The sequence below is a fragment of the Dendropsophus ebraccatus genome, chromosome 6 (assembly GCF_027789765.1).
Source record: "Dendropsophus ebraccatus isolate aDenEbr1 chromosome 6, aDenEbr1.pat, whole genome shotgun sequence".
NCBI classification, from domain to species: Eukaryota; Metazoa; Chordata; class Amphibia; order Anura; family Hylidae; genus Dendropsophus; species Dendropsophus ebraccatus.
Window position 1 is genome coordinate 3,478,313 of NC_091459.1, and position 25,581 is coordinate 3,503,893.

The 25,581-nt window shown below is 42.6% G+C and overlaps 1 protein-coding gene across 2 annotated transcripts in view; it reads left to right on the forward strand.

The window, feature by feature from the left end:
- FGF12 (fibroblast growth factor 12) overlaps window positions 1-25,581 on the forward strand; it is a 284,469-nt gene that overhangs the window by 78,375 nt on the left and 180,513 nt on the right. The window contains exon 1 of one of the 2 annotated variants that reach the window (XM_069974405.1): window positions 22,585-22,880. The exons of the other annotated variant lie outside the window; for it this stretch is intronic. Within the exon in view, the coding sequence (XP_069830506.1) occupies window positions 22,790-22,880 (91 nt within the window). The 5' untranslated portion in view covers window positions 22,585-22,789. Of the gene's footprint in view, window positions 1-22,584; window positions 22,881-25,581 lie in introns of those variants that run through there. 2 annotated transcript variants of the gene reach the window in all.

Here is a 25,581-nt window from a genome sequence, read left to right on the forward strand (position 1 = left end):
GTATTCCCTGTTCTCTGTGTATTCGGAGTTCTCTGTGTATTCCCGGTTCTCTGTGTATTCCCTGTTCTCTGTGTATTCGGAGTTCTCTGTGTATTCGGAGTTCTCTGTGTATTCCCGGTTCTCTGTGTATTCCCGGTTCTCTGTGTATTCGGAGTTCTCTGTGTATCCCCGGTTCTCTGTGTATTCGGAGTTCTCTGTGTATCCCCGGTTCTCTGTGTATCCCCGGTTCTCTGTGTATCCCCGGTTCTCTGTGTATCCCCGGTTCTCTGTGTATTTGGAGTTCTCTGTGTATCCCCGGTTCTCTGTGTATTCGGAGTTCTCTGTGTATCCCCAGTTCTCTGTGTATTCGGAGTTCTCTGTGTATTCGGAGTTCTCTGTGTATCCCCGGTTCTCTGTGTATTCGGAGTTCTCTGTGTATCCCCGGTTCTCTGTGTATCCCCGGTTCTCTGTGTATTCCCAATTCTCTGTGTATTCCCGGTTCTCTGTGTATTCCCGGTCTTCTGTGTATTCCCAGTTCTCTGTGTATTCCCGGTTCTCTGTGTATTCGGAGTTCTCTGTGTATCCCCGGTTCTCTGTGTATCCCCAATTCTCTGTGTATCCCCGGTTCTCTGTGTATTCGGAGTTCTTCCTCTGGCCGCAGTATGACCGCGGCTCCTTATAAACCTGTTTATAACTGTCAGATAAACCTGTCTGGAAACCGCTGAACCGTTACCTCATGGAGCACAGGAGGATATTACTAATGTATCAGAGTTTCTTAGGAACCTTTAAACATTTCTGCATTATTTGCTGCCCTCTGCTGGCAACTCTGTGAATTGCATGTGTGTGCGTGTTCTTACTAGTGTGTAAGGGTATAGCAATATAAGAGGGAACAAATATATAATAAAAGAAAACATATTGTAATTTACTGTGTAATTATAGCTCAACCTAAAATATCCTATACACTGATCTGTGCACAATACAGAAATAAAATCTAAACAAATTAATTAAAAATAACAAAATAAATAAAAATAATAGAGAGAGAGGGAGATTCTTTTATTTATTTGAAAAAAAAATTTTTTTTTTTTGTAATTTGCTTTGAGTGAACATGGTTGCTTAGTGACCGGGCATATCCTTCATTGTGCCACAAAGGAAAACCCCAGACAGGAACATGGGGCAAGTGAGTGAGTATACTACCTACACTTAGAGGAGTGAAGACTCCTGTCATTTTGCCCTAGGCATTGTTGCTTGCTGTTCTCAGGAGAAGATAAGTGGGATGATATGCTTTATACTCTCTGGAGCGGCCTGCCACAGAGACTCCATAGAGTGTAGGTGCCCCTTTCATTTTGACAGGAGTCCCTGCATACTGCATGGCCCACAGAGGTACCTGGTGATACTATACATGTTAGTATTATAGGTTGCTATTATAGGGATCGTTCGCCCAGTGTCGTCTATCGATGCGGCTTCAGTTTCGGCTGCATATTTCCTCGCTGTCAGACGTTTGGGTGTCATGGATAATTGTTCGGCTTTGTCACCGCCTGCAGCTCATTACTACAGGACACAGGATAAAAATAAGTTGTGACTTTCACAGCAGATCAAGTACCTGTGAGATGAGGGATTATTTTCTCTCTATAGTACAGACAATCCTGGCTATTTTTGCCGTGTTCTGGGAGCGGAGACGGGCAGGCTCTAACTTGTCGGTCTCTCCTCTGTACTTAATGTAAAAAAAACCTGATCTCATTTGTGAAATGAGGGATTTATGATGATAGAAACTATAGGAAACAACTGAGCCAGAACAACCTGTGCCAGAACTCTGAGGTAAACACTGGCGACCAGATTTATTAGGTGTTTTACATACTTTTTGTACCTCACTCAATTTTTATAGGGGTACTCCACTCCAACAGAACTTTTGATATGTTGCTGCCCATGGTGAGACTAACAATTCCTTCCATACTTGTAATTATCTATTCAGTCTCCTTCCCCCAGTTCTCAGCTGCTGCTTTCTGCTGAACACACAAAAATATGTGTGTGAGCTTTTCTCTCTGTCTTCCCCTCCTCCCCTCTCTCTTCTGAGACGGCTGATGTAAGCAAGTCCCTGGCAGGCTGTATCTGCAACATTGTAGCTTCGTTGTAGTGCTGGGAGGGTTATTCTGAGGTCAAGTTGCACTGTGATCAACCCTCCCAGCATTGCAAAGAAGCTACAATGTTGCAGATACAGGCTGCCAGGGACTTGTTTACATCAGCCGTCTCAGAAGGGAGGGGTGAGGAGGGGGAGGACAGAGAGAAAAGCTCACACACAGATTTTTGTGTCTTCATCAGAAAGCAGCAGCTGAGAACTGGGGGAAGGAGACTGAATAGATAATAACAAGTATAGAAGGAATTGTTAGTCGGCAGTCGGCATGGGCAGCAACATATCAGGAGTTATGTGTGAGAGGAGTACCCCTTTAATACACAGATGGGAAAAATTGAGTAATGTAATAATATGGAGCCCCATTATCTTTGTGCAATATATCAATGTAAAATGAACCCACTAAGAGGTAGAACTGGGAAAAGAAAAGTATCTGACATATGGGGGAAGATGCGGTGAATCCGGCAAACATCGCGCAGTACTGGGATAAATGTGACGCAACTTCTGGCCGTTCCGCTGTCCGGATTTAAGCCGGTAATAATAACTCTCCCCGCTGCGGCTGTTTGTTAGCTTTTATAGTCACACCTGCTTTACCTTCCAGCTATTCTTACACTGGAGTCAAGCAACAGGCAGCTTAATGTCAGCACAATGCCCCAAAGAGCCGTCAGTGCTGAGCGCAGCGCACCGCCGAGGCTCACAGAGCACTTCCTACAGGGAGATCTCTCATCTGTTATTTATCCCTAACAGGCAAGGACTCATCCGCCATCATTTACAAGATCAAACAACAAGGACAGATCCATCGCTATCCAGGCGCGGCCATGTGGACCTCCACCTTACGGAGCCATCCTCGGAATAGAAGTCTATGGGTCCTAGAAGACAAAGCGATTTTTAGCAATAAACGATGGCAAACGAGATGAACAATCGTTAACCTGAAACTGCTCCCCATATTACACAGAGCGATAGTCGTTACTACGATTGTTTCCTCCATCTGATCCCGGAAAATGAAGGAACAACATGGAATTACACTGAACGATTAGTGACCGATTAACGATGATTTTGGTGTCAGCACCAGACGAACGATGAACGATTTCTCGTTGGTCGCTGCTGCATTTACATAAAATGATTATCGTTTAAATTCAGACGATATAACAATAATTTGTACGATAATCGTCCCATGTAATAGGGCCCTATGCTGAGATTGGTAAATGTACAGTTGTCAGAGCAAACTCCTACTCGCTGTATGGTCAGTATGTGGTGCGCAGCGCAGTGGGGGGGGGATATTTGGCTTGGTCTCCCTGCCGGGTCAGCTGGTACGGTGGTGTGGTGGGTTAGTGGGTCTAGGGTCTCTTGGGCACTTGATATGGTAGCCGGGAGTGGTGTAGGACCCATCCCGGACAGTTTGGCACCATAGCAGCACAGTCAGAAAAGTTAACCGAAGCGTACAGGTGTGAGTGGGTGCAGGTGCGTAAGGATAGGCCAGAGTCCAGTGCTATAGAAGAATAGACTGGTTTACTTGGAAGAAACATAATGCAATACAAAAACAGATACTTTAGTTGGAACACAATCCAGTGCAATACAAAAAGAATACAAACTTGCAAGTAACTCAGGTGCTCATAGTTGAGGTAGAGATAAGGAGCTTTGAAAAAGAAAGAGCTTTGCAGTAGAGAGAGTGGAGGAGAGAGATTGCTGGAGGGGCCTTGTCCAATGTAGAAATGTACTCTCCTAGAACTAGGGAGAAATAGAGGATACTAACTGCGGTGGATACCTCCTCCTACTTGTGTGAACCCGAGGGAGTTCCCTTACTCAGGTGCACTAAAGGTTTAGGTGCCTGTACCGGGTCACCACAAGTAGCTATATCTTCGCGTCCCCACATGGACGTTCATTCTGTCCCTACAAGTACGCACAGTGCTTTGCAGAGCCGCCTTTTAGTTGGATAAATCTCTCTGACTCGGCACTTATTGCCGCTGGGATTCATATACAAACATTCAGTGTAAATTCTGATGCAACTAGCAGTAAGTACAACCAATACCTTCACTATATAAATGCAATAAGAAATGAGAAAGGAAAAGCAGAAAAAGTAATAATATTAAATATTTCTGAATGATGTCGACAACAAGAGTTTTCATGGGTTGTGATATCATTCTATTATATTATACTGCGATTCCTTTCTCATTAGTTATTTACTGGGATTTTCACCCATTCCTCAAGACAAAATTGCTGCAGCTCCTTCAAGTTATTACACAAGACCCAGGGAGCGATACTCTGCCACATCAGGCCGATTCAGCAGATCATTGCTCCGTGTGATAAAGACAATGATCAGCCGAGGATCAGCCTAACAATCATTGGCAGCCGTTACGTGTAATAGTGATACATGGCTCCGTGTAATAGTGATACTACGTGTAATAGTGATACATGGCTACGTGTAATAGTGATACATGGCTACGTGTAATAGTGATACATGGCTACGTGTAATAGTGATACATGGCTACGTGTAATAGTGATACATGGCTACGTGTAATAGTGATACATGGCTACGTGTAATAGTGATACATGGCTACGTGTAATAGTGACACATGGCTCCGTGTAATAGTGATACATGGCTACGTGTAATAGTGATACATGGCTACGTGTAATAGTGACACATGGCTACGTGTAATAGTGATACATGGCTCCGTGTAATAGTGATACATGGCTATGTGTAATAGTGACACATGGCTACGTGTAATAGTGACACATGGCTACGTGTAATAGTGATACATGGCAATGTGTAATAGTGATACATGGCTACGTGTAATAGTGACACATGGCTACGTGTAATAGTGATACATGGCAATGTGTAATAGTGATACATGGCTACGTGTAATAGTGACACATGGCTACGTGTAATAGTGATACATGGCTACGTGTTATAGTGACACATGGCTACGTGTAATAGTGATACATAGCTCCGTGTAATAGTGATACATGGCTACGTGTAATAGTGATACATAGCTCCGTGTAATAGTGATACATGGCTCCGTGTAATAGTGACACATGGCTACGTGTAATAGTGACACATGGCTACGTGTAATAGTGACACATGGCTACGTATAATAGTGACACATTGTTACGTGTAATAGTGATACATAGCTACGTGTAATAGTGATACATGGCTACGTGTAATAGTGATACGTGGCTACGTGTAATAGTGATACGTGGCTACGTGTAATAGTGATACGTGGCTATGTGTAATAGTGATACATGGCTACGTGTAATAGTGATACGTGGCTACGTGTAATAGTGATACGTGGCTACGTGTAATAGTGATACGTGGCTACGTGTAATAGTGATACGTGGCTACGTGTAATAGTGATACATAGCTACGTGTAATAGTGATACATAGCTACGTGTAATAGTGATACATGGCAATGTGTAATAGTGATACATGGCTACGTGTAATAGTGATACATTGCTACGTGTAATAGTGACACATGGCTACGTGTAATAGTGACACATGGCTACGTGTAATAGTGATACATGGCTACGTGTAATAGTGACACATGGCTACGTGTAATAGTGACACATTGTTACGTGTAATAGTGATACATAGCTACGTGTAATAGTGATACATGGCTACGTGTAATAGTGATACATGGCTACGTGTAATAGTGATACATGGCTACATGTAATAGTGATACGTGGCTACGTGTAATAGTGATACATGGCTATGTGTAATAGTGATACATGGCTATGTGTAATAGTGATACATGGCTACGTGTAATAGTGATACATGGCTACGTGTAATAGTGATACATGGCTACGTGTAATAGTGATACATGGCTACGTGTAATAGTGACACATGGCTACGTGTAATAGTGACACATGGCTACGTGTAATAGTGACACATGGCTACGTGTAATAGTGATACATAGCTCCGTGTAATAGTGACACATGGCTCCGTGTAATAGTGATACCTGGCTCCGTGTTATAGTGATACATGGCTCCGTGTAATAGTGACACATGGCTACGTGTAATAGTGACACATGGCTACGTGTAATAGTGATACATGGCTACCTGTAATAGTGATACATGGCTACGTGTAATAGTGATACTACGTGTAATAGTGATACATGGCTACGTGTAATAGTGATACTACGTGTAATAGTGATACATGGCTACGTGTAATAGTGATACATAGCTCCGTGTAATAGTGATACATGGCTACGTGTAATAGTGATACATAGCTCCGTGTAATAGTGATACATGGCTCCGTGTAATAGTGACACATGGCTACGTGTAATAGTGACACACGTGTAATAGTGATACGTGGCTACGTGTAATAGTGATACATGGCTATGTGTAATAGTGATACATGGCTCTGTGTAATAGTGACACATGGCTCCGTGTAATAGTGATACCTGGCTCCGTGTTATAGTGATACATGGCTCCGTGTAATAGTGATACATGGCTATGTGTAATAGTGATACATGGCTACGTGTAATAGTGATACATGGCTACGTGTAATAGTGATACATGGCTACGTGTAATAGTGATACATGGCTACGTGTAATAGTGACACATGGCTACGTGTAATAGTGATACATAGCTCCGTGTAATAGTGATACCTGGCTCCGTGTTATAGTGATACATGGCTCCGTGTAATAGTGATACATGGCTATGTGTAATAGTGATACATGGCTATGTGTAATAGTGATACATGGCTACGTGTAATAGTGATACATGGCTACGTGTAATAGTGATACATGGCTACGTGTAATAGTGATACATGGCTACGTGTAATAGTGATACATGGCTACGTGTAATAGTGATACATGGCTCCGTGTAATAGTGACACATGGCTACGTGTAATAGTGACACATGGCTACGTGTAATAGTGACACATGGCTACCTGTAATAGTGATACATGGCTACCTGTAATAGTGATACATGGCTACGTGTAATAGTGATACATGGCTACGTGTAATAGTAACACATGGCTACGTGTAATAGTGATACATGGCTACGTGTAATAGTGATACATGGCTACGTGTAATAGTGACACATGGCTACGTGTGATAGTGATACATGGCTACGTGTAATAGTGATACATGGCTACGTGTAATAGTGACACATGGCTACGTGTGATAGTGATACATGGCTACGTGTAATAGTGATACTACGTGTAATAGTGATACATGGCTATGTGTAATAGTGACACATGGCTCCGTGTAATAGTGATACATGGCTATGTGTAATAGTGACACATGGCTACGTGTAATAGTGACACATGGCTCCGTGTAATAGTGATACATGGCTACGTGTAATAGTGATACATGGCTACGTGTAATAGTGACACATGGCTACGTGTAATAGTGATACATGGCTCCGTGTAATAGTGATACATGGCTACGTGTAATAGTGATACATGGCTACGTGTAATAGTGACACATGGCTACGTGTAATAGTGATACATGGCTCTGTGTAATAGTGATACATGGCTACGTGTAATAGTGATACATGGCTACGTGTAATAGTGATACATGGCTACGTGTAATAGTGATACATGGGGATGTGTAATAGTGATACATGGCTGCGTGTAATAGTGATTAAGGATGCACGATGCACCGAAAAATCGATACTACTATCGATTTTCGAGGCAAAAAAACGGTTCAATACAAAATAGCGTAGTTTAACATGTAGTGCCGAGAACATGACAGGCGGCTACCTGAGCGCCTGTCATGTTCTCTCTGTGCCACCCCTACGTGTAATAGTGACACATGGCTACGTGTAATAGTGATACATGGCTCCGTGTAATGATACATGACTACGTGTAATAGTGATACATGGCAATGTGTAATAGTGACACATGGCTACGTGTAATAGTGATACATGGCTACGTGTAATAGTGATGTATGGCTCCGTGTAATAGTGATACATCTACGTGTAATAGTGACACATGGCTACGTGTAATAGTGACACATGGCTACGTGTAATAGTGATACATGGCTATGTGTAATAGTGACACATGGCTACGTGTAATAGTGATACATGGCTACGTGTAATAGTGATACATTGCTACGTGTAATAGTGATACATGGCTACGTGTAATAGTGATACATGCTACGTGTAATAGTGATACATGCTACGTGTAATAGTGATACATGCTACGTGTAATAGTGATACATGCTACGTGTAATAGTGACACATGGCTACGTGTAATAGTGACACATGGCTCCGTGTAATAGTGATACATGGCTACGTGTAATAGTGACACATGGCTACGTGTAATAGTGATACATGGCTACGTGTAATAGTGACACATGGCTACGTGTAATAGTGATACATGGCTCTGTGTAATAGTGATACATGGCTACGTGTAATAGTGATACATGGCTACGTGTAATAGTGATACATGGCTACGTGTAATAGTGATACATGGGGATGTGTAATAGTGATACATGGCTGCGTGTAATAGTGATTAGGGATGCACGATGCACCGAAAAATCGATACTACTATCGATTTTCGAGGCAAAAAAACGGTTCAATACAAAATAGCGTAGTTTAACATGTAGTGCCGAGAACATGACAGGCGGCTACCTGAGCGCCTGTCATGTTCTCTCTGTGCCACCCCTACGTGTAATAGTGACACATGGCTACGTGTAATAGTGATACATGGCTCCGTGTAATGATACATGACTACGTGTAATAGTGATACATGGCAATGTGTAATAGTGACACATGGCTACGTGTAATAGTGACACATGGCTACGTGTAATAGTGATACATGACTATGTGTAATAGTGACACATGGCTACGTGTAATAGTGATACATGGCTACGTGTAATAGTGATACATTGCTACGTGTAATAGTGATACATTGCTACGTGTAATAGTGATACATGGCTACGTGTAATAGTGATACATGCTACGTGTAATAGTGATACATGCTATGTGTAATAGTGATACATGCTACGTGTAATAGTGATACATGCTACGTGTAATAGTGATACATGCTACGTGTAATAGTGATACATGGCTACGTGTAATAGTGACACATGGCTACGTGTAATAGTGATACATGGCTACGTGTAATAGTGATACATGGCTACGTGTAATAGTGATACATGGCTACGTGTAATAGTGACACATGGCTACGTGTAATAGTGATACATGGCTACGTGTAATAGTGACACATGGCTCCGTGTAATAGTGATACATGCTACGTGTAATAGTGATACATGCTACGTGTAATAGTGATACATGCTACGTGTAATAGTGATACATGCTACGTGTAATAGTGATACATGCTACGTGTAATAGTGATACATGGCTACATGTAATAGTGATACATGGCTCCGTGTAATAGTGATACATGGCTACGTGTAATAGTGATACATGGCTCTCTAATAGTGATACATGGCTACGTGTAATAGTGATACATGGCTACGTGTAATAGTGATACATGGCTACGTGTAATAGTGATACATGGCTCCGTGTAATAGTGATACATGGCTCCGTGTAATAGTCATACATGGCTCCGTGTAATAGTGATACATCTACGTGTAATAGTGACACATGGCTACGTGTAATAGTGACACATCTATGTGTAATAGTGATACATGGCTCCGTGTAATAGTGATACATGGCTCCGTGTAATAGTGACACATGGCTACGTGTAATAGTCATACATGGCTCCGTGTAATAGTGATACATCTACGTGTAATAGTGACACATGGCTACGTGTAATAGTGATACATCTACGTGTAATAGTGACACATGGCTCCGTGTAATAGTGATACATCTATGTGTAATAGTGACACATGGCTACGTGTAATAGTCATACATGGCTCCGTGTAATAGTGATACATGGCTATGTGTAATAGTGATACATGGCTCCGTGTAATAGTGACACATGGCTACGTGTAATAGTCATACATGGCTCCGTGTAATAGTGATACATCTACGTGTAATAGTGACACATGGCTACGTGTAATAGTGACACATGCTACGTGTAATAGTGATACATGGCTACGTGTAATAGTGATACATCTACGTGTAATAGTGACACATGGCTACGTGTAATAGTGACACATGGCTCCGTGTAATAGTGATACTACGTGTAATAGTGATACATGGCTATGTGTAATAGTGACACACGGCTACGTGTAATAGTGATACATCTACGTGTAATAGTGATACATGGCTACGTGTAATAGTGATACATGCTACGTGTAATAGTGATACATGGCTACGTGTAATAGTGATACATCTACGTGTAATAGTGACACATGGCTACGTGTAATAGTGACACATGGCTCCGTGTAATAGTGATACTACGTGTAATAGTGATACACGGCTATGTGTAATAGTGATACTACGTGTAATAGTGATACATGCTACGTGTAATAGTGATGCATAGTTACGTGTAATAGTGATACATGGCTCTGTGTAATAGTGATACATGGCTACGTGTAATAGTGATACATGGCTACGTGTAATAGTAACACATGGCTCCGTGTAATAGTGATACATGGCTACGTGTAATAGTGATACATGGCTATGTGTAATAGTGACACATGGCTATGTGTAATAGTGATACATGGCTACGTGTAATAGTGATACATGGCTACGTGTAATAGTGATACTACGTGTAATAGTGACACATGGCTACGTGTAATAGTGATACATGGCTACGTGTAATAGTGATACATGGCTATGTGTAATAGTGATACATGGCTACGTGTAATAGTGACACATGGCTACGTGTAATAGTGATACATGTCTACGTGTAATAGTGATACATGGCTACATGTAATAGTGACACATGGCTACGTGTAATAGTGACACATGGCTACGTGTAATAGTGACACATGGCTACGTGTAATAGTGACACATGGCTACGTGTAATAGTGACACATGGCTACGTGTAATAGTGATACACCGGTCCGTGATGAAATATTATCCATATGAGTCATGTGATGCAAATGAAAATGAAAATGTTTTTAAAAATACCTTAAAGCCCCTCCCCCAATAAAAGTTAAAATCACCCCTCTTTCCCATTATATAAATAAAATACAGTATATAAATATAAATAAACATATAATATACCGTAGCGTGCATAATTGTCCGATCTATTAAAATATAACAATTGTTATCGGGAATGGGGAACGGCGTAAACGAAAAGAGCGAAAAAAATGCCAGGATAGCAGATTTTTTGTTACATCATATATATAAAAAAAATTTAAAAAGTGATCAAAACGTCCGATCTACACAAATATGATATTAATAAAAACTAGAGATCATGGTAGAAAAAACGACACCCCATACAGCCGCGTAGGTGAAAAAATAAAACTGTTATAAGTGTCACAATAGGCCCATTATATTAATAATTAATTGCTAAAAAAAAGGATCTAATAAAAAAATACATTACATTAGAGAATCTGTGTAACCTGCATATGGTTGTGTTCAGACCTATAGAATAATGGTATCATGTCGCACATTTCTCAGTGTCTGTGTCAGTAAGTGTCTGTCAGTAAGTAGTGTGTCAGTATCTGTGTCAGCAAGTGTCTGTCAGTAATATGTGTGTCAGTCAGTGTCAGTTTTGTGTGTCAGTCAGTGTGTGTCAATGTCCGTATCAGTAATGCCTGTGTCAGTCAGTGTGTATGTGTCGGTGTCTTTGTAAGTAATGTGAGTTTGTGTATGCTAGCAGTGTGTGAAGTGATTGTGTATAGTGTGTGAATGATAGTTGTAGTGTGTGGATGATGGGTGTATAGTGTGTGGATGATGAGTGCATAGTGTGTGGATGATGGGTGCATATAGTGTGTGGATGATAGTTGTAGTGTATGGATGATGGGTGCATATAGTGTGTGGATGGTGGGTGCATAGTGTGTGGATGATGGGTGCATAGTGTGTGGATGATAGTTGTAGTGTGTGGATGATGGGTGCATATAGTGTGTGGATGATGGGTGCATAGTGTGTGGATGATGGGTGCATATAGTGTGTGGATGATGGGTGCATAGTGTGTTAGATGATAGTTGTAGTGTGTGGATGATGGGTGCATATAGTGTGTGGATGAGCGGTGCATAGTGTGTGGATGATGGGTGCATATAGTGTGTGGATGATGAGAGCATAGTGTGTGGATGATAGTTGTAGTGTGTGGATGATGGTTGCATAGTGTGTGGATGAGGGGTGCATAGTGTGTGGATGATGGTTGCATAGTGTGTGGATGATGGTTGCATAGTGTGTGGATGAGGGGTGCATAGTGTGTGGATGATGGTTGCATAGTGTGTGGATGAGGGGTGCATAGTGTGTGGATGATGGTTGCATAGTGTGTGGATGATGGGTGCATATAGTGTGTGGATGATGGGTGCATATAGTGTGTGGATGATGAGAGCATAGTGTGTGGATGATGGGTGCATATAGTGTGTGGATGATGGGTGCATATAGTGTGTGGATGATGGGTGCATATAGTGTGTGGATGATGGGTGCATATAGTGTGTGGATGATGAGTGCATAGTGTGTGGATGATGGGTGCATATAGTGTGTGGATGATGGGTGCATAGTGTGTGGATGATGGGTGCATAGTGTGTGGATGATGGGTGCATCGTGTGTGGATGATGGGTGCATAGTGTGTGGATGATAGTTGTAGTGTGTGGATGAGGGGTGCATATAGTGTGTGGATGATGGGTGCATAGTGTGTGGATGATGGGTGCATAGTGTGTGGATGATGGGTGCATAGTGTGTGGATGATAGTTGTAGTGTGTGGATGATGGGTGCATAGTGTGTGGATGATGGGTGCATAGTGTGTGGATGATGGGTGCATCGTGTGTGGATGATGGGTGCATAGTGTGTGGATGATAGTTGTAGTGTGTGGATGATGGGTGCATAGTGTGTGGATGATGAGTGCATAGTGTGTGGATGATGGGTGCATAGTGTGTGGATGATAGTTGTAGTGTGTGGATGATGGGTGCATAGTGTGTGGATGATGAGTGCATAGTGTGTGGATGATAGTTGTAGTGTGTGGATGATGGGTGCATAGTGTGTGGATGATGAGTGCATAGTGTGTGGATGATGAGTGCATAGTGTGTGGATGATAGTTGTAGTGTGTGGATGATAGTTGTAGTGTGTGGATGATGGGTGCATAGTGTGTGGATGATGGGTGCATAGTGTGTGGATGATAGTTGTAGTGTGTGGATGATAGTTGTAGTGTGTGGATGATGGGTGCATAGTGTGTGGATGATGAGTGCATAGTGTGTGGATGATGGGTGCATAGTGTGTGGATGATGAGTGCATAGTGTGTGGATGATAGTTGTAGTGTGTGGATGATGGGTGCATAGTGTGTGGATGATGAGTGCATAGTGGCTGCTGAGGGGCCCGCTGAGGCTCTGTCGCCCAAGGACCCACAAAGACCTGGCGCCGTCCCTGCCTATAGTAGCCACTGGAGCAGCTTCTGACCTCTCTACAACTCCCATCATTTCTCTGTGTTTATTGTTTTCTAATTACGTAGCATAGAGATAAGTAATAAGTGTGTTTGCTTTTGTTCCTGTTTGTGCTGCGGCCATCAGGGATCGGAGGGAGCAGCTTGTGTCTTCAGCGATTCTCCGGAGCCCGGGAATTCCCCCGGTGAGAATCCACATCTGTCATTTCCGTTGGTTTTTCCACGGCGGCAGCAGAGTCTCGCCCTCCTCCCCGGGTCTCACGTACAGGGGTTGCTATGGCGGCACCTGCGGTAATTAGGACTCTCTACGCAGGAGCCCTTTCCAGCCGGGTTCATTTCACAGATTACTCCTCCTAATCTCATTGTTTGCACTGGTTTTATTTTAATCTGACGATGAGCGCGCTCCTGTACGTTTCCACCATCGACTACGCAACGAGCCGGCAATGGAAGCTAAAAGTGCATGGAAAATGTTCTTTCAGTGGCTGAATCCCAGGAGAGGCAATTATAACCGATGTATGGATGATTCCTCCTCACCGACCGCATGAGGAGCCGCTATTATAATGTGGCTTAAAGGGAGGAATAAATGAAGTTACCGTCATGTATGAGGAGCATATGCTTCCCGCCTAAACACACCGTGTCCTCTCTGCCGTCAGCCAAACGCTCCAACCTTTTGACGCTCAAAGTCGTCGCTCTCTAAGACCTGATTAAAAGTTACAAAGTAACCGAGTGATCAGTAATATTTCATAAGCCGCTATGTAAAACTGCACAGATGAGAAAACTTCCTGAAAGTTCCGATTCACGTGACCCCAAACGACCAGCACTTGAATCTCTCTGCCTGGTAAGAGTGGATGCAGCTTAAAGGGATTGTTCAAAACAAAATGTTTTCTTTCAAATCAACTGATGTCAGAAAGAGACAGAAATTTGTAATTTACTTCTATTAAAAAATTTTCAGTCTTCCAGTACTTATCAGCTGCTGTATGTCCTGCAGGAAGTGGTGTATTCTCTCCAGTCTGACACAGTGCTCTCTGCTGCCACCTCTGTCCATGTCAGGAACTGTCCACAGCAGCAGCAAATCCCCATAGAAAACCTCTCCTGCTCTGGACAGTTCCTGACATGGACAGAGGTGGCAGCAGAGAGCACTGTGTCAGACGGGAGAGAATACACCACTTCCTGCAGGACATACAGCAGCTGATAAGTATTGGAAGACTGGAGATTTTTAAACGGAAGTAAATTACAAATCTCTGGCACCAGTTGATTTAAAAGAGAACATTTTGTGTTGAAAAATCCCTTTAAGCTGCATCCATCCTACATGTAATGGAGAAGAGCTGCTGGCCTGGGAAGTACTATAAAGTAGTAAAAGTAATGTACAAATGACGAGTTTCGGGACGTGATGTTGTTTCATCAGATGTTTTTTGCTCCTGGAATGGGGATGGGTGATGGTATATATGTATGTATGTTTAGGTGATGGTGTGTATGTATGTATATATATGTGTGTGTGTGTGTGTGTGTATGTTTGTGTGTGTATGTATGTATGTGTGTATATATGCACATATTTATGTGTGTGTGTGTATGTATATATATATATATATATATATATATATACATATATATACTACCATTCAAAAGTTTGGGGTCACATTGAAATGTCTTTTTTTTTTAAGGAAAATCACTGTACTTTTCAATGAAGATAACTTTAAACTAGTCCTAACTTTAAACCAATCCCCTCTATACATTGCTAATGTGGTAACTGACTATTCTAGCTGCAAACGTCTGGTTTTTGGTGCAATATCTACATAGGTGTATAGAGGCCCATTTCCAGCAACTATCACTCCAGTCTTCTAATGGTACAATGTGTTTGCTCATTGGCTCAGAAGGATAATTGGTGATTAGAAAACCCTTGTGCAATCATGTTCACACATCTGAAAACAGTCTAGCTCGTTACAGAAGCTACAAAACTGACCTTCCTTTGAGCAGATTGTGTTTCTGGAGCATCACATTTGTGAGGTCAATTAAAATGGCCAGAAAAAGAGAACTTTCATCTGAAACTCGACAGTCTAATCTTGTTCTTAGAAATGAAGGCTATTCCATGCCAGAAATTGCTAAGAAATGGAAGATTTCCTACAACGGTGTGTACTACTCCCTTCAGAGGACAGCACAAACAGGCTCTAACCAGAGTAGAAAAAGAAGTGGGAGGCCGCGTTAAACAACTAAGCAAGAAGATAAGCACATTAGAGTCTCTAGTTTGAGAAACAGACGCCTCACAGGTCCCCAACTGGCATCTTCATTAAATAGTACCCGCAAAACACCAGTGTCACCATCTACAGGGAAAAGGCGGCTGCCGGATTTTGGGCTTCAGGGCAGAGTGGCAAAGAAAAAGCCATATCTGAGACTGGCCAATAAAAGAAAAAGATTAAGATGGGCAAAAGAACACAGAGATTGGACAGAGGAAGACTGGAAAAAAGTGTTGTGGACGATGGATGAATCCAAGTTTGAGGTGTTTGGATGACAAAGAAGAACGTTTGTGAGACGCAGAAGAAATGAGAAGATGCTGGAAGAATGCCTGACGCCATCTGTTATACATGGTGGAGGTCATGTGATGGTCTGGGGTTGGTGCTGGTAAGGTGGGAGATTTGTACAGGGTAAAAGGGATTGTGAATAAGGAAGGCCATCACTCTGCACCGCCATGCCATACCCAGTGGGCAGCGCTTGGTTGGAGCCAATTTCATCCTACAACAGGACAATGACCCTAAACACCTCCAAATTGTGCAAGAACTATTTCCAGCAGAAGCAGCAGCTGGTATTCTATCATAGGGAATGGAGTGGCCAGCGCAGTCACCAGATCACCACCCCATTGTGGGAGCAGCTGGACCGTATGGTACGCCAGAAGTGCCCATCCAACCAATCCAACTTGTGGGAGCTGCTTCTAGAAGCGTGGGGGGCAATTTCTCCAGCTTACCCCAACAGATTAATAGCTAGAATGCCAAAGGTGGGCAATGCTGGAATTGCTGCAAAAGGAGGATTCTGGGACGGAAGCAAAGTGTGATGGAAGAACAATGTTATTTCACATACAAATCAGTATTTCTAACCTTGTCAATGTCTTGTCTCTATTTTCTATTCATTTCACAACGTATGGTGGAGAAGAAGTGGGACTTTTCATGGAAAATACTAAATTGTTTGGGTGACCGCAAACTTTTGAACGTTAGTGTGTATGTGTGTGTGTATATATATATATATATAAATAGTCGAATGAGGCGGCACTCCAGTATAAGTGATAAAATAGTGGTTTTTATTCACCCATTGGTAAGCTTACCAATGGGTGAATAAAAACCACTATTTTATCACTTATACTGGAGTGCCGCCTCATTCGACTATTTGGAAATTCGGAAGCCTGGGTCTGGCTACCTGAGTTCGTGCACCCACCTGAGCCGCAGAGCCTACACAGTGCCGTCTAGCAACCTTTGTCAGTATATATATATATATATATATATATATATATATATATATATATATATATAATATACACACAACATCACCCATACATGCATACACACCATCCGATAGTCGGGTACACAACTGCTCATACATACATATATATATGTATGCATGAGCAGTTGTGTACCCGACTATTGGATGGTGTGTATGCATATATGGGTGATGGTGTGTGTATATTATATATTATATATATAGGCAGTTGTGTACCTGACTATTGGATGGTGTGTGTGTGTATATATATATATATATATATATATATATATATATATATATATATAATATATATATATATACACACACTACCGTTCAAAAGTTTGGGGTCACCCAAAAATTTTTTGTTTTCCATAAAAGGTCCCACTTCTTCACCACCGTACGTTGTGAAATGAATAGAAAATAGAGACAAGACATTGACAAGGTTAGAAATACTGATTTGTATGGGAAATAACATTGTTCTTCCATCACACTTTGCTTCCGTCCCAGAATCCTCCTTGTGCAGCAATTCCAGCATTGCACACCTTTGGCATTCTAGCTATTAATCTGTTGGGGTAAGCTGGAGAAATTGCCCCCCACGCTTCTAGAAGCAGCTCCCACAAGTTGGATTGGTTGGATGGGCACTTCTGGCGTACCATACGGTCCAGCTGCTCCCACAATGGGGTGGTGATCTGGTGACTGCGCTGGCCACTCCATTACCTATGATAGAATACCAGCTGCTGCTTCTGCTGGAAATAGTTCTTGCACAATTTGGAGGTGTTTAGGGTCATTGTCCTGTTGTAGGATGAAATTGGCTCCAACCAAGCGCTGCCCACTGGGTATGGCATGGCGGTGCAGAGTGATGGCCTTCCTTATTCACAATCCCTTTTACCCTGTACAAATCTCCCACCTTACCAGCACCAACCCCAGACCATCACATGACCTCCGCCATGTATAACAGATGGCGTCAGGCATTCTTCCAGCATCTTCTCATTTCTTCTGCGTCTCACAAACGTTCTTCTTTGTCATCCAAACTCCTCAAACTTGGATTCATCCATCGTCCACAACACTTTTTTCCAGTCTTCCTCTGTCCAATGTCCGTGTTCTTTTGCCCATCTTAATCTTTTTCTTTTATTGGCCAGTCTCAGATATGGCTTTTTCTTTGCCACTCTGCCCTGAAGCCCAAAATCCTGCAGCCGCCTCTTCACTGTAGATGGTGACACTGGTGTTTTGCGGGGACTATGTAATGAAGATGCCAGTTGGGGACCTGTGAGGCGTCTGTTTCTCAAACTAGAGACTCTAATGTGCTTATCTTCTTGCTTAGTTGTGCAACGCGGCCTCCCACTTCTCTTTCTACTCTGGTTAGAGCCTGTTTGTGCTGTCCTCTGAAGGGAGTAGTACACACCGTTGTAGAAAATCTTCAATTTCTTAGCAATTTCTCACATGGAATAGCCTTCATTTCTAAGAACAAGAATAGACTGTCGAGTTTCAGATGAAAGTTCTCTTTTTCTGGCCATTTTGAGCGTTTAATTGACCCCACAAATGTGATGCTCCAGAAACTCAATCTGCTCAAAGGAAGGTCAGTTTTGTAGCTTCTGTAACGAGCTAGACTGTTTTCAGATGTGTGAACATGATTGCACAAGGGTTTTCTAATCATCAATTAGCCTTCTGAGCCAATGAGCAAACACATTGTACCATTAGAAGACTGGAGTGATAGTTGCTGGAAATGGGCCTCTATACACCTATGTAGATATTGCACCAAAAAACCAGACATTTGCAGCTAGAATAGTCATTTACCACATTAGCAATGTATAGAGTGGATTGGTTTAAAGTTAGGACTATGCAAAACAAGAGTCCGTGGAGCCTCGGTTGCGAGTCTCAAAACACGGGATAGCCAGATATCTCTAGCCTGTTGCCACGGGGTGCCTCCATGATGGGGAGAGCGCCACACCACCCTGATAAATAGCCCCTTAGGTCCCACTCGGTTGCCAGTATAGGAACATAAATAATGAAACACCAGGGTGGCCCCTTTTTGTCAATGTCTAACTCGAGGTGCGAGTATTGCGATCATGACAAGGGCTTGCCAAGGCAGGCTTCCATCCACAGACAGCCGCTTCTGGGTTTTTGCCCCTCATCAGTGTGGAGTTAGGACTAGTTTAAAGTTATCTTCATTGAAAAGTACAGTGATTTTCCTTCAACAATAAGGATGTTTCAATGTGACCCCAAACTTTTGAACGGTAGTGTATATATATTTATATACATATATGGGGTTGTGTACCCGACTATTGGATGGTGATGGTGTGCATGTATGTATGTACTGTATATATATGTATGTAAGTATGGCTGATGTGTATATTTATGTATGTTTGTATGCGTGGGCGGTTGTGTACCCGACTATTGGATGGTGTGTATGTATGTATGCATTTATGTATGTACTGTATGTATGTATGGGTGATGGTGTGTATGTATGTATATAATATATATATAAATGGGCAGTTGTGTACCTGACTATTGGATGGCGTGTATGTATGTATGCATTTATGCATGTATGGGTGATGGTGTGTGTATATATATATATATATATATATATATATATATATATATATATATATAAATAAATGGGCAGTTGTGTGCCTGACTATTGGATGGTGCTGGTTCCTCAGAGGATATTGTTCTCCCTCAGCTCCTCTTATTGTCCTTGTACCTCCATATGTTACTGTAATTGTTCCTCCTTGTGGGATCCGGCCTTGTTCCTATATATACTCAGTCATATTCTTTGGTGAATCCTTTGTTTTGTTACAGTCACTTGAAAAATCATCGATAAAAGCTGTGAAACCCACAATATGTGTATCTGGGCTGTCAGTCAGGGCTGTGAGTCATAACGCACTGAAAGGAAGAGCAACAAGTGGTTTCTAGCAGAGTAATGTATAGAGTGAGGGTCTGTGAGTCATCGGATGGATGGAGCTGGGGGGAGGTTATAAGCTATTTCTATAGATGGTGGTTATTACCAGTGTGACATAAGCCTCGATAGTAGTATCATAAAGTGACAGTCTCAGGTGGGTAGGGATAGGGCTCTCCAGCTGTAGCAAAACTACAACTCCCATCATGGCTGGAGAGCTAAAGCTTTGGCTAAACCGGCATGATGGGAACTGTAGTTTTTCAATAGCTGAAGAGCTGCAAGTTTGACCCCCCTGATATAAGATATTTCTATAGACAGAGATAATACCAATGGGAACAAAAGCCTCGACCAGTAGGGTAACTACCATGGAGGCAGACCACGCAACTGCTACAGGGCCTGGGACCCCCAGGCAAACATGGTCTGCCTCTATGATAGCTATGGCTCACAGCACCCACTGGCAGCATAAGAGGCCCCCCCATCCCCCCAATGCATGTACTCACACGGCCCGCGTAGTCCCTGGGCACTTCATCCTCCCAGCTCCCCACTGCATCATTGATGTCACTCATGTGCCGAAGATCTGGGATAGCTGAACACCGCAGGACTGTGCTGGGTCATGTGAGCATGGGGGCCCATACAGTTTCTTGCAATGGGGCCCCATGAATCCCTGGCCTGGGCATTAGTATAATAGCTTAGTTGGGTAGGGATATACCTGCGGATAATCTATGAGATATTTCTATAGACAGTGATCACCACCAACGTGTAACAACAACTTACAGTAATAGAAGAATAGATTGTGCGGCTTCCGATAGGACTCCTGGCAGGAGATATTTCTAATCTTCAAACGTGTTTCCAGATTTAGACAGTCAGAAGAAACGGCCACTAATAGACTTATATAGTCAGATAAAGCAACCGCCACAAATAATAGACTTATATAGTCAGATAAAGCAACCGCCACAAATAATAGACTTATATAGTCAGATAAAGCAACTGCCACAAATAATAGACTTATATAGTCAGATAAAGCAACCGCCACAAATAATAGACTTATATAGTCAGATAAAGCAACTGCCACAAATAATAGACTTATATAGTCAGATAAAGCAACGGCCACTAATAATAGACTTATATAGTCAGATAAAGCAACCGCCACAAATAATAGACTTATATAGTCAGATAAAGCAACCGCCACAAATAATAGACTTATATAGTCAGATAAAGCAACCGCCACAAATAATAGACTTATACAGTCAGATAAAGCAACCGCCACAAATAATACTTATATAGTCAGATAAAGCAACCGCCACAAATAATAGACTTATATAGTCAGATAAAGCAACCGCCACAAATAATAGACTTATATAGTCAGATAAAGCAACCGCCACAAATAATAGACTTATATAGTCAGATAAAGCAACCGCCACAAATAATAGTCATTGCATCTTATAGTGTTCAATCACATAAAACCTGTTGCTTCTCTGATAATGTGACAACCTCTCATGTGCAGAATCTAAGTATTGCCGTTTAACACACAATACACATATTTGCACAGATACTGTATGGTTTTGTTTGTTTGTATGGTTTTTTTTATACATTTACATTGGAGACTGTGAGAGCGGTTCTTGGCCAGAAACAATAGGAGAGACAGTGGTGTCCGTTCCCTCCCTATGAAGCCTGTCCCAGGTGTGAGAGCTGAGTGTGCCGCCTGTGCTGTACGCACACACACTGTGCGCACACACACACACACACTGTACACACACACTGTACACACACTGTACACACACTGTACACACACACACACACACACACACACACTGTACACACACTGTACACACACACTGTACGCACACTGTACACACACACACACACACACACACTGTACACACACACTGTACACACACTGTACACACACACACACACACTGTACACACACACGCACACACTGTGCACACACTGTACACACACTGTACGCACACACACACTGTACACACACACACACACTGTATACACACACTGTACACACACACTGTATACACACACTGTAAAGACACCCACTGTATGTACACACACTGTATATACACACACACTGTATGCACAAACACTGTATACTCACACATTGTACGCACACACACTACACACACACTGTACACACACACACTGTACACACACACACACACACACTGTATACACACACTGTACACACACACACACTGTACACACACACACACACACACTGTATACACACACTGTAAAGACACCCACTGTACGTACACACACTGTATACTCACACATTGTACGCACACACACTACAAACACACTTTATACACACACACACTGTATATACACACACACACACACTGTATACACACACACACACACACTGTATACACATACACTCTATGCACACACACACACACACACACACTGTATACACACACAAACACACTGTATACACATACACTCTATGCACACACACACACACACACACACACACACTGTTTGCACACACTTAGCACAGGGCTCTGTAACTTGTGGCTGCAGCCGGCTCTCCCTCTCCCCCTGCCTCTGTCTCTTCATTTGCTCGGTCCTCCAGCCTCCTCCTCTCCTGTATACACGGTGTGTGCTGTGGCTGCCGTCGTTTGTTGGAGGAGGCTGGGCGAGGAAGAGGTTGAGTGTTTTCCGTCTGACGTCCTCACACAGCTCTCCCAGGCTCGGCCCCTTTTGGCACACTGCCTTCATTGAAAAGTCCCAACATGTCACGTTTGAACAGTTTTTAATCCTCTGATGGTGAATGCTGCTGGCAAAGCAAAGCCTGGTCGATGCCGCGACTGCAGGACCCCACGCGTTGGATGATGTGCGCTGACTCCTTCACATCGGGAATCTGACAAGGAATCAGGAAACAAGTCAATCAATGAAGATTCTTGGGCATTTCCTGAAGAAAGGAGTGCATATGCTGCAGTGTCTATGTGGAAAGCGCCTGAAACAGAGCAAGAATCCAAGTGGTGAGTGGAGACTGGGAAGACCCCCCCCCCCACTCTGTCGGTGTTTGCAGGTTGCTCTGTTGCTGGCTGAATGTGCCGTCTGTAGGTGGAAGCATGGCAGTTCCATCCATGTGTGATAGGCCTGTATGTATCGCCTCATCCACATGTCTATAATATATACAATGTCTCAGTAGCTGCTGGATGGGATACAGGGAGGTGTAAGGTGGTACCTGATGTCCCATAGTATCAGGACCCCAAGGTGGAGCCGTCTCTTATATCTTAATAATGTGGCAAAGTAAGGAAGAGCCCCCCTAAAAAGTTTCATCTCTTCCTCTATGACCTGTGTTCTGTATCTTCGTATCCATATCACGTATCCGTATCACCGTATCTGTATCTCCGTATCACCGTATCTGTATCACCGTATCCGTATCACCGTATCGGTATCTCCGTATCTTCGTATCCATATCACGTATCCGTATCACCGTATCTGTATCTCCGTATCCATATCACCGTATCTGTATCTCCGTATCCATATCACCGTATCTGTATCTCCGTATCCATATCACGTATCTGTATCACCGTATCTGTATCACCGTATCTGTATCTCCGTAGCACCGTATCCATATCACGTATCCGTATCACCGTATCTGTATCACTGTATTTGTATCACCGTATCTGTATCACCGTATCCATATCACGTATCTGTATCACTGTATTTGTATCACCGTATCCATCACCGCTCTCGTCCTTCTCAGTGTTTGGCTGTAATTTAGTATCATAGCGGAAAGTTGGGACGTGTGCACACAGCAAACTTCTGGAGAAATAATAATAATAATAATAATAATAGTAATAATAGTAGTAAGCTTATAGTGATGTGTAGTGATCAGCACCATGGACAGCACCTGATCCTGACTGTGCGGGGGGGGGGGGGGGGGGGAGGGGGGGGGGGGGTGCGCTTTATGTTCTCTACAACGTCCCATCCAAACTTTCCTGAAGGTGAAGTCAGTGGAGAAATATTATCAGGAGTGGGAAACTATTCAGCCTGAATAATGGACGTTGCATAATACTTATCAGTTTAGATCGGGGGGTCAAACTCCGGCGCCTTCAGCTGCTGCAAAACTACAACTCCCATCATGCTGGTACAGCCAAAGCTTTAGCTCTCCGGGCATGCTGGGAGTTGTAGTTCTGTAACAGCTGGAGGGCCAGAGTTTGACACCTGGGGTTTATGTGGTTCAGATCTTCATTCTAGTTTTTGGTTTTGCATTAATATTGACTGTAAACTGTTTGGACATGAGGGGTCCGGCGTCTCCTGCTCGTGTCCTCCCATTATACTAACACAATAGGCTCCCGGGACTTTATTATCTGCAATGTCACATGTTTGGAACAATAGGCGGCTTGTTATGTGCTATTATATATGTGTGATGTACTATTATTATATTATATATGTGTGATGTACTATTATTATATTATATATGTGTGATGTACTATTATATTTGTGGTGTTTATCAGGAGCTCGGCATATATGTGTTTGTGTATCTGTTCCTATTATGTTCTGAATGGGCATGATATGGCTTATATTGCATGCGCAGGGAACTCAGTATGGGGTATATATATATATATATATATATATATATATATAACATTCAGTTTTGGCTGCCAGTCTATGTTCTCCCCCTGCGGTCGCAGACTAACCTGCTTAGGATGTATCCATGGAGATTCATTGGTTTATCTGGAGCACATGGCTGGGAGTGGTAATAATGAACAACACCTTTAATCTTTTGGACTTGTTTATTACCAGCTCGTGCTTATCCTCCTCCATACCTTGTTTCCTGGTGTTTATCCTCCTCCATACCTTGTTTCCTGATGTTTATCCTCCTCCATACCTTGTTTCCTGGTGTTTATCCTCCTCCATACCTTGTTTCCTGGTGTTTATCCTCCTCCATACCTTGTTTCCTGGTGTTTATCCTCCTCCATACCTTGTTTCCTGGTGTTTATCCTCCTCCATACCTTGTTTCCTGGTGTTTATCCTCCTCCATACCTTGTTTCCTTATGTTTATCCTCCTCCATACCTTGTTTCCTGATGTTTATCCTCCTCCATACTTTGTTTCCTGATGTTTATCCTCCTCCATACCTTGTTTCCTGATGTTTATCCTCCTCCATACCTTGTTTCCTGATGTTTATCCTCCTATACACCTTGTTTCCTGGTGTTTATCCTCCTCCATACCTTGTTTCCTGATGTTTATCCTCCTCCATACCTTGTTTCCTGGTGTTTATCCTCCTATTTGATGCTTGGAGTGAGGTCTATATTGTACAGGCAGGAACCATTGTGGAATAACCTTAGTGCTTTGAATGTAATGATACAATGTGTCCGGGCTTCCTATTATGTTTCTTTTTATGATAATTTATAGTCGCAGCTCAGGAGTCGGACTGGCCCTGAGCGGGGATAGCTGCTCTGTCACATTAGTGTCAACACATAAAAGAGTCACTGCTAGAAAATCACTTCTTAAAAAATGTTTTATTCCTGTTTCTGTCTTTGTTAACCGGAGAAGGAATCTAATTTCCTGGAATGACGGGAAGAAGCACATGCACTGGTTTCCATTAGCACCAGCTGTCTGTTATTCCCCATTCCCAGTGACTGGTTCCTCAGATTTCCCTCCATCCTTATACTTGCGGTGTCTGAGATGAATCTCCCTGTGGCCATGCTGGGACTTCAGCTTCCACC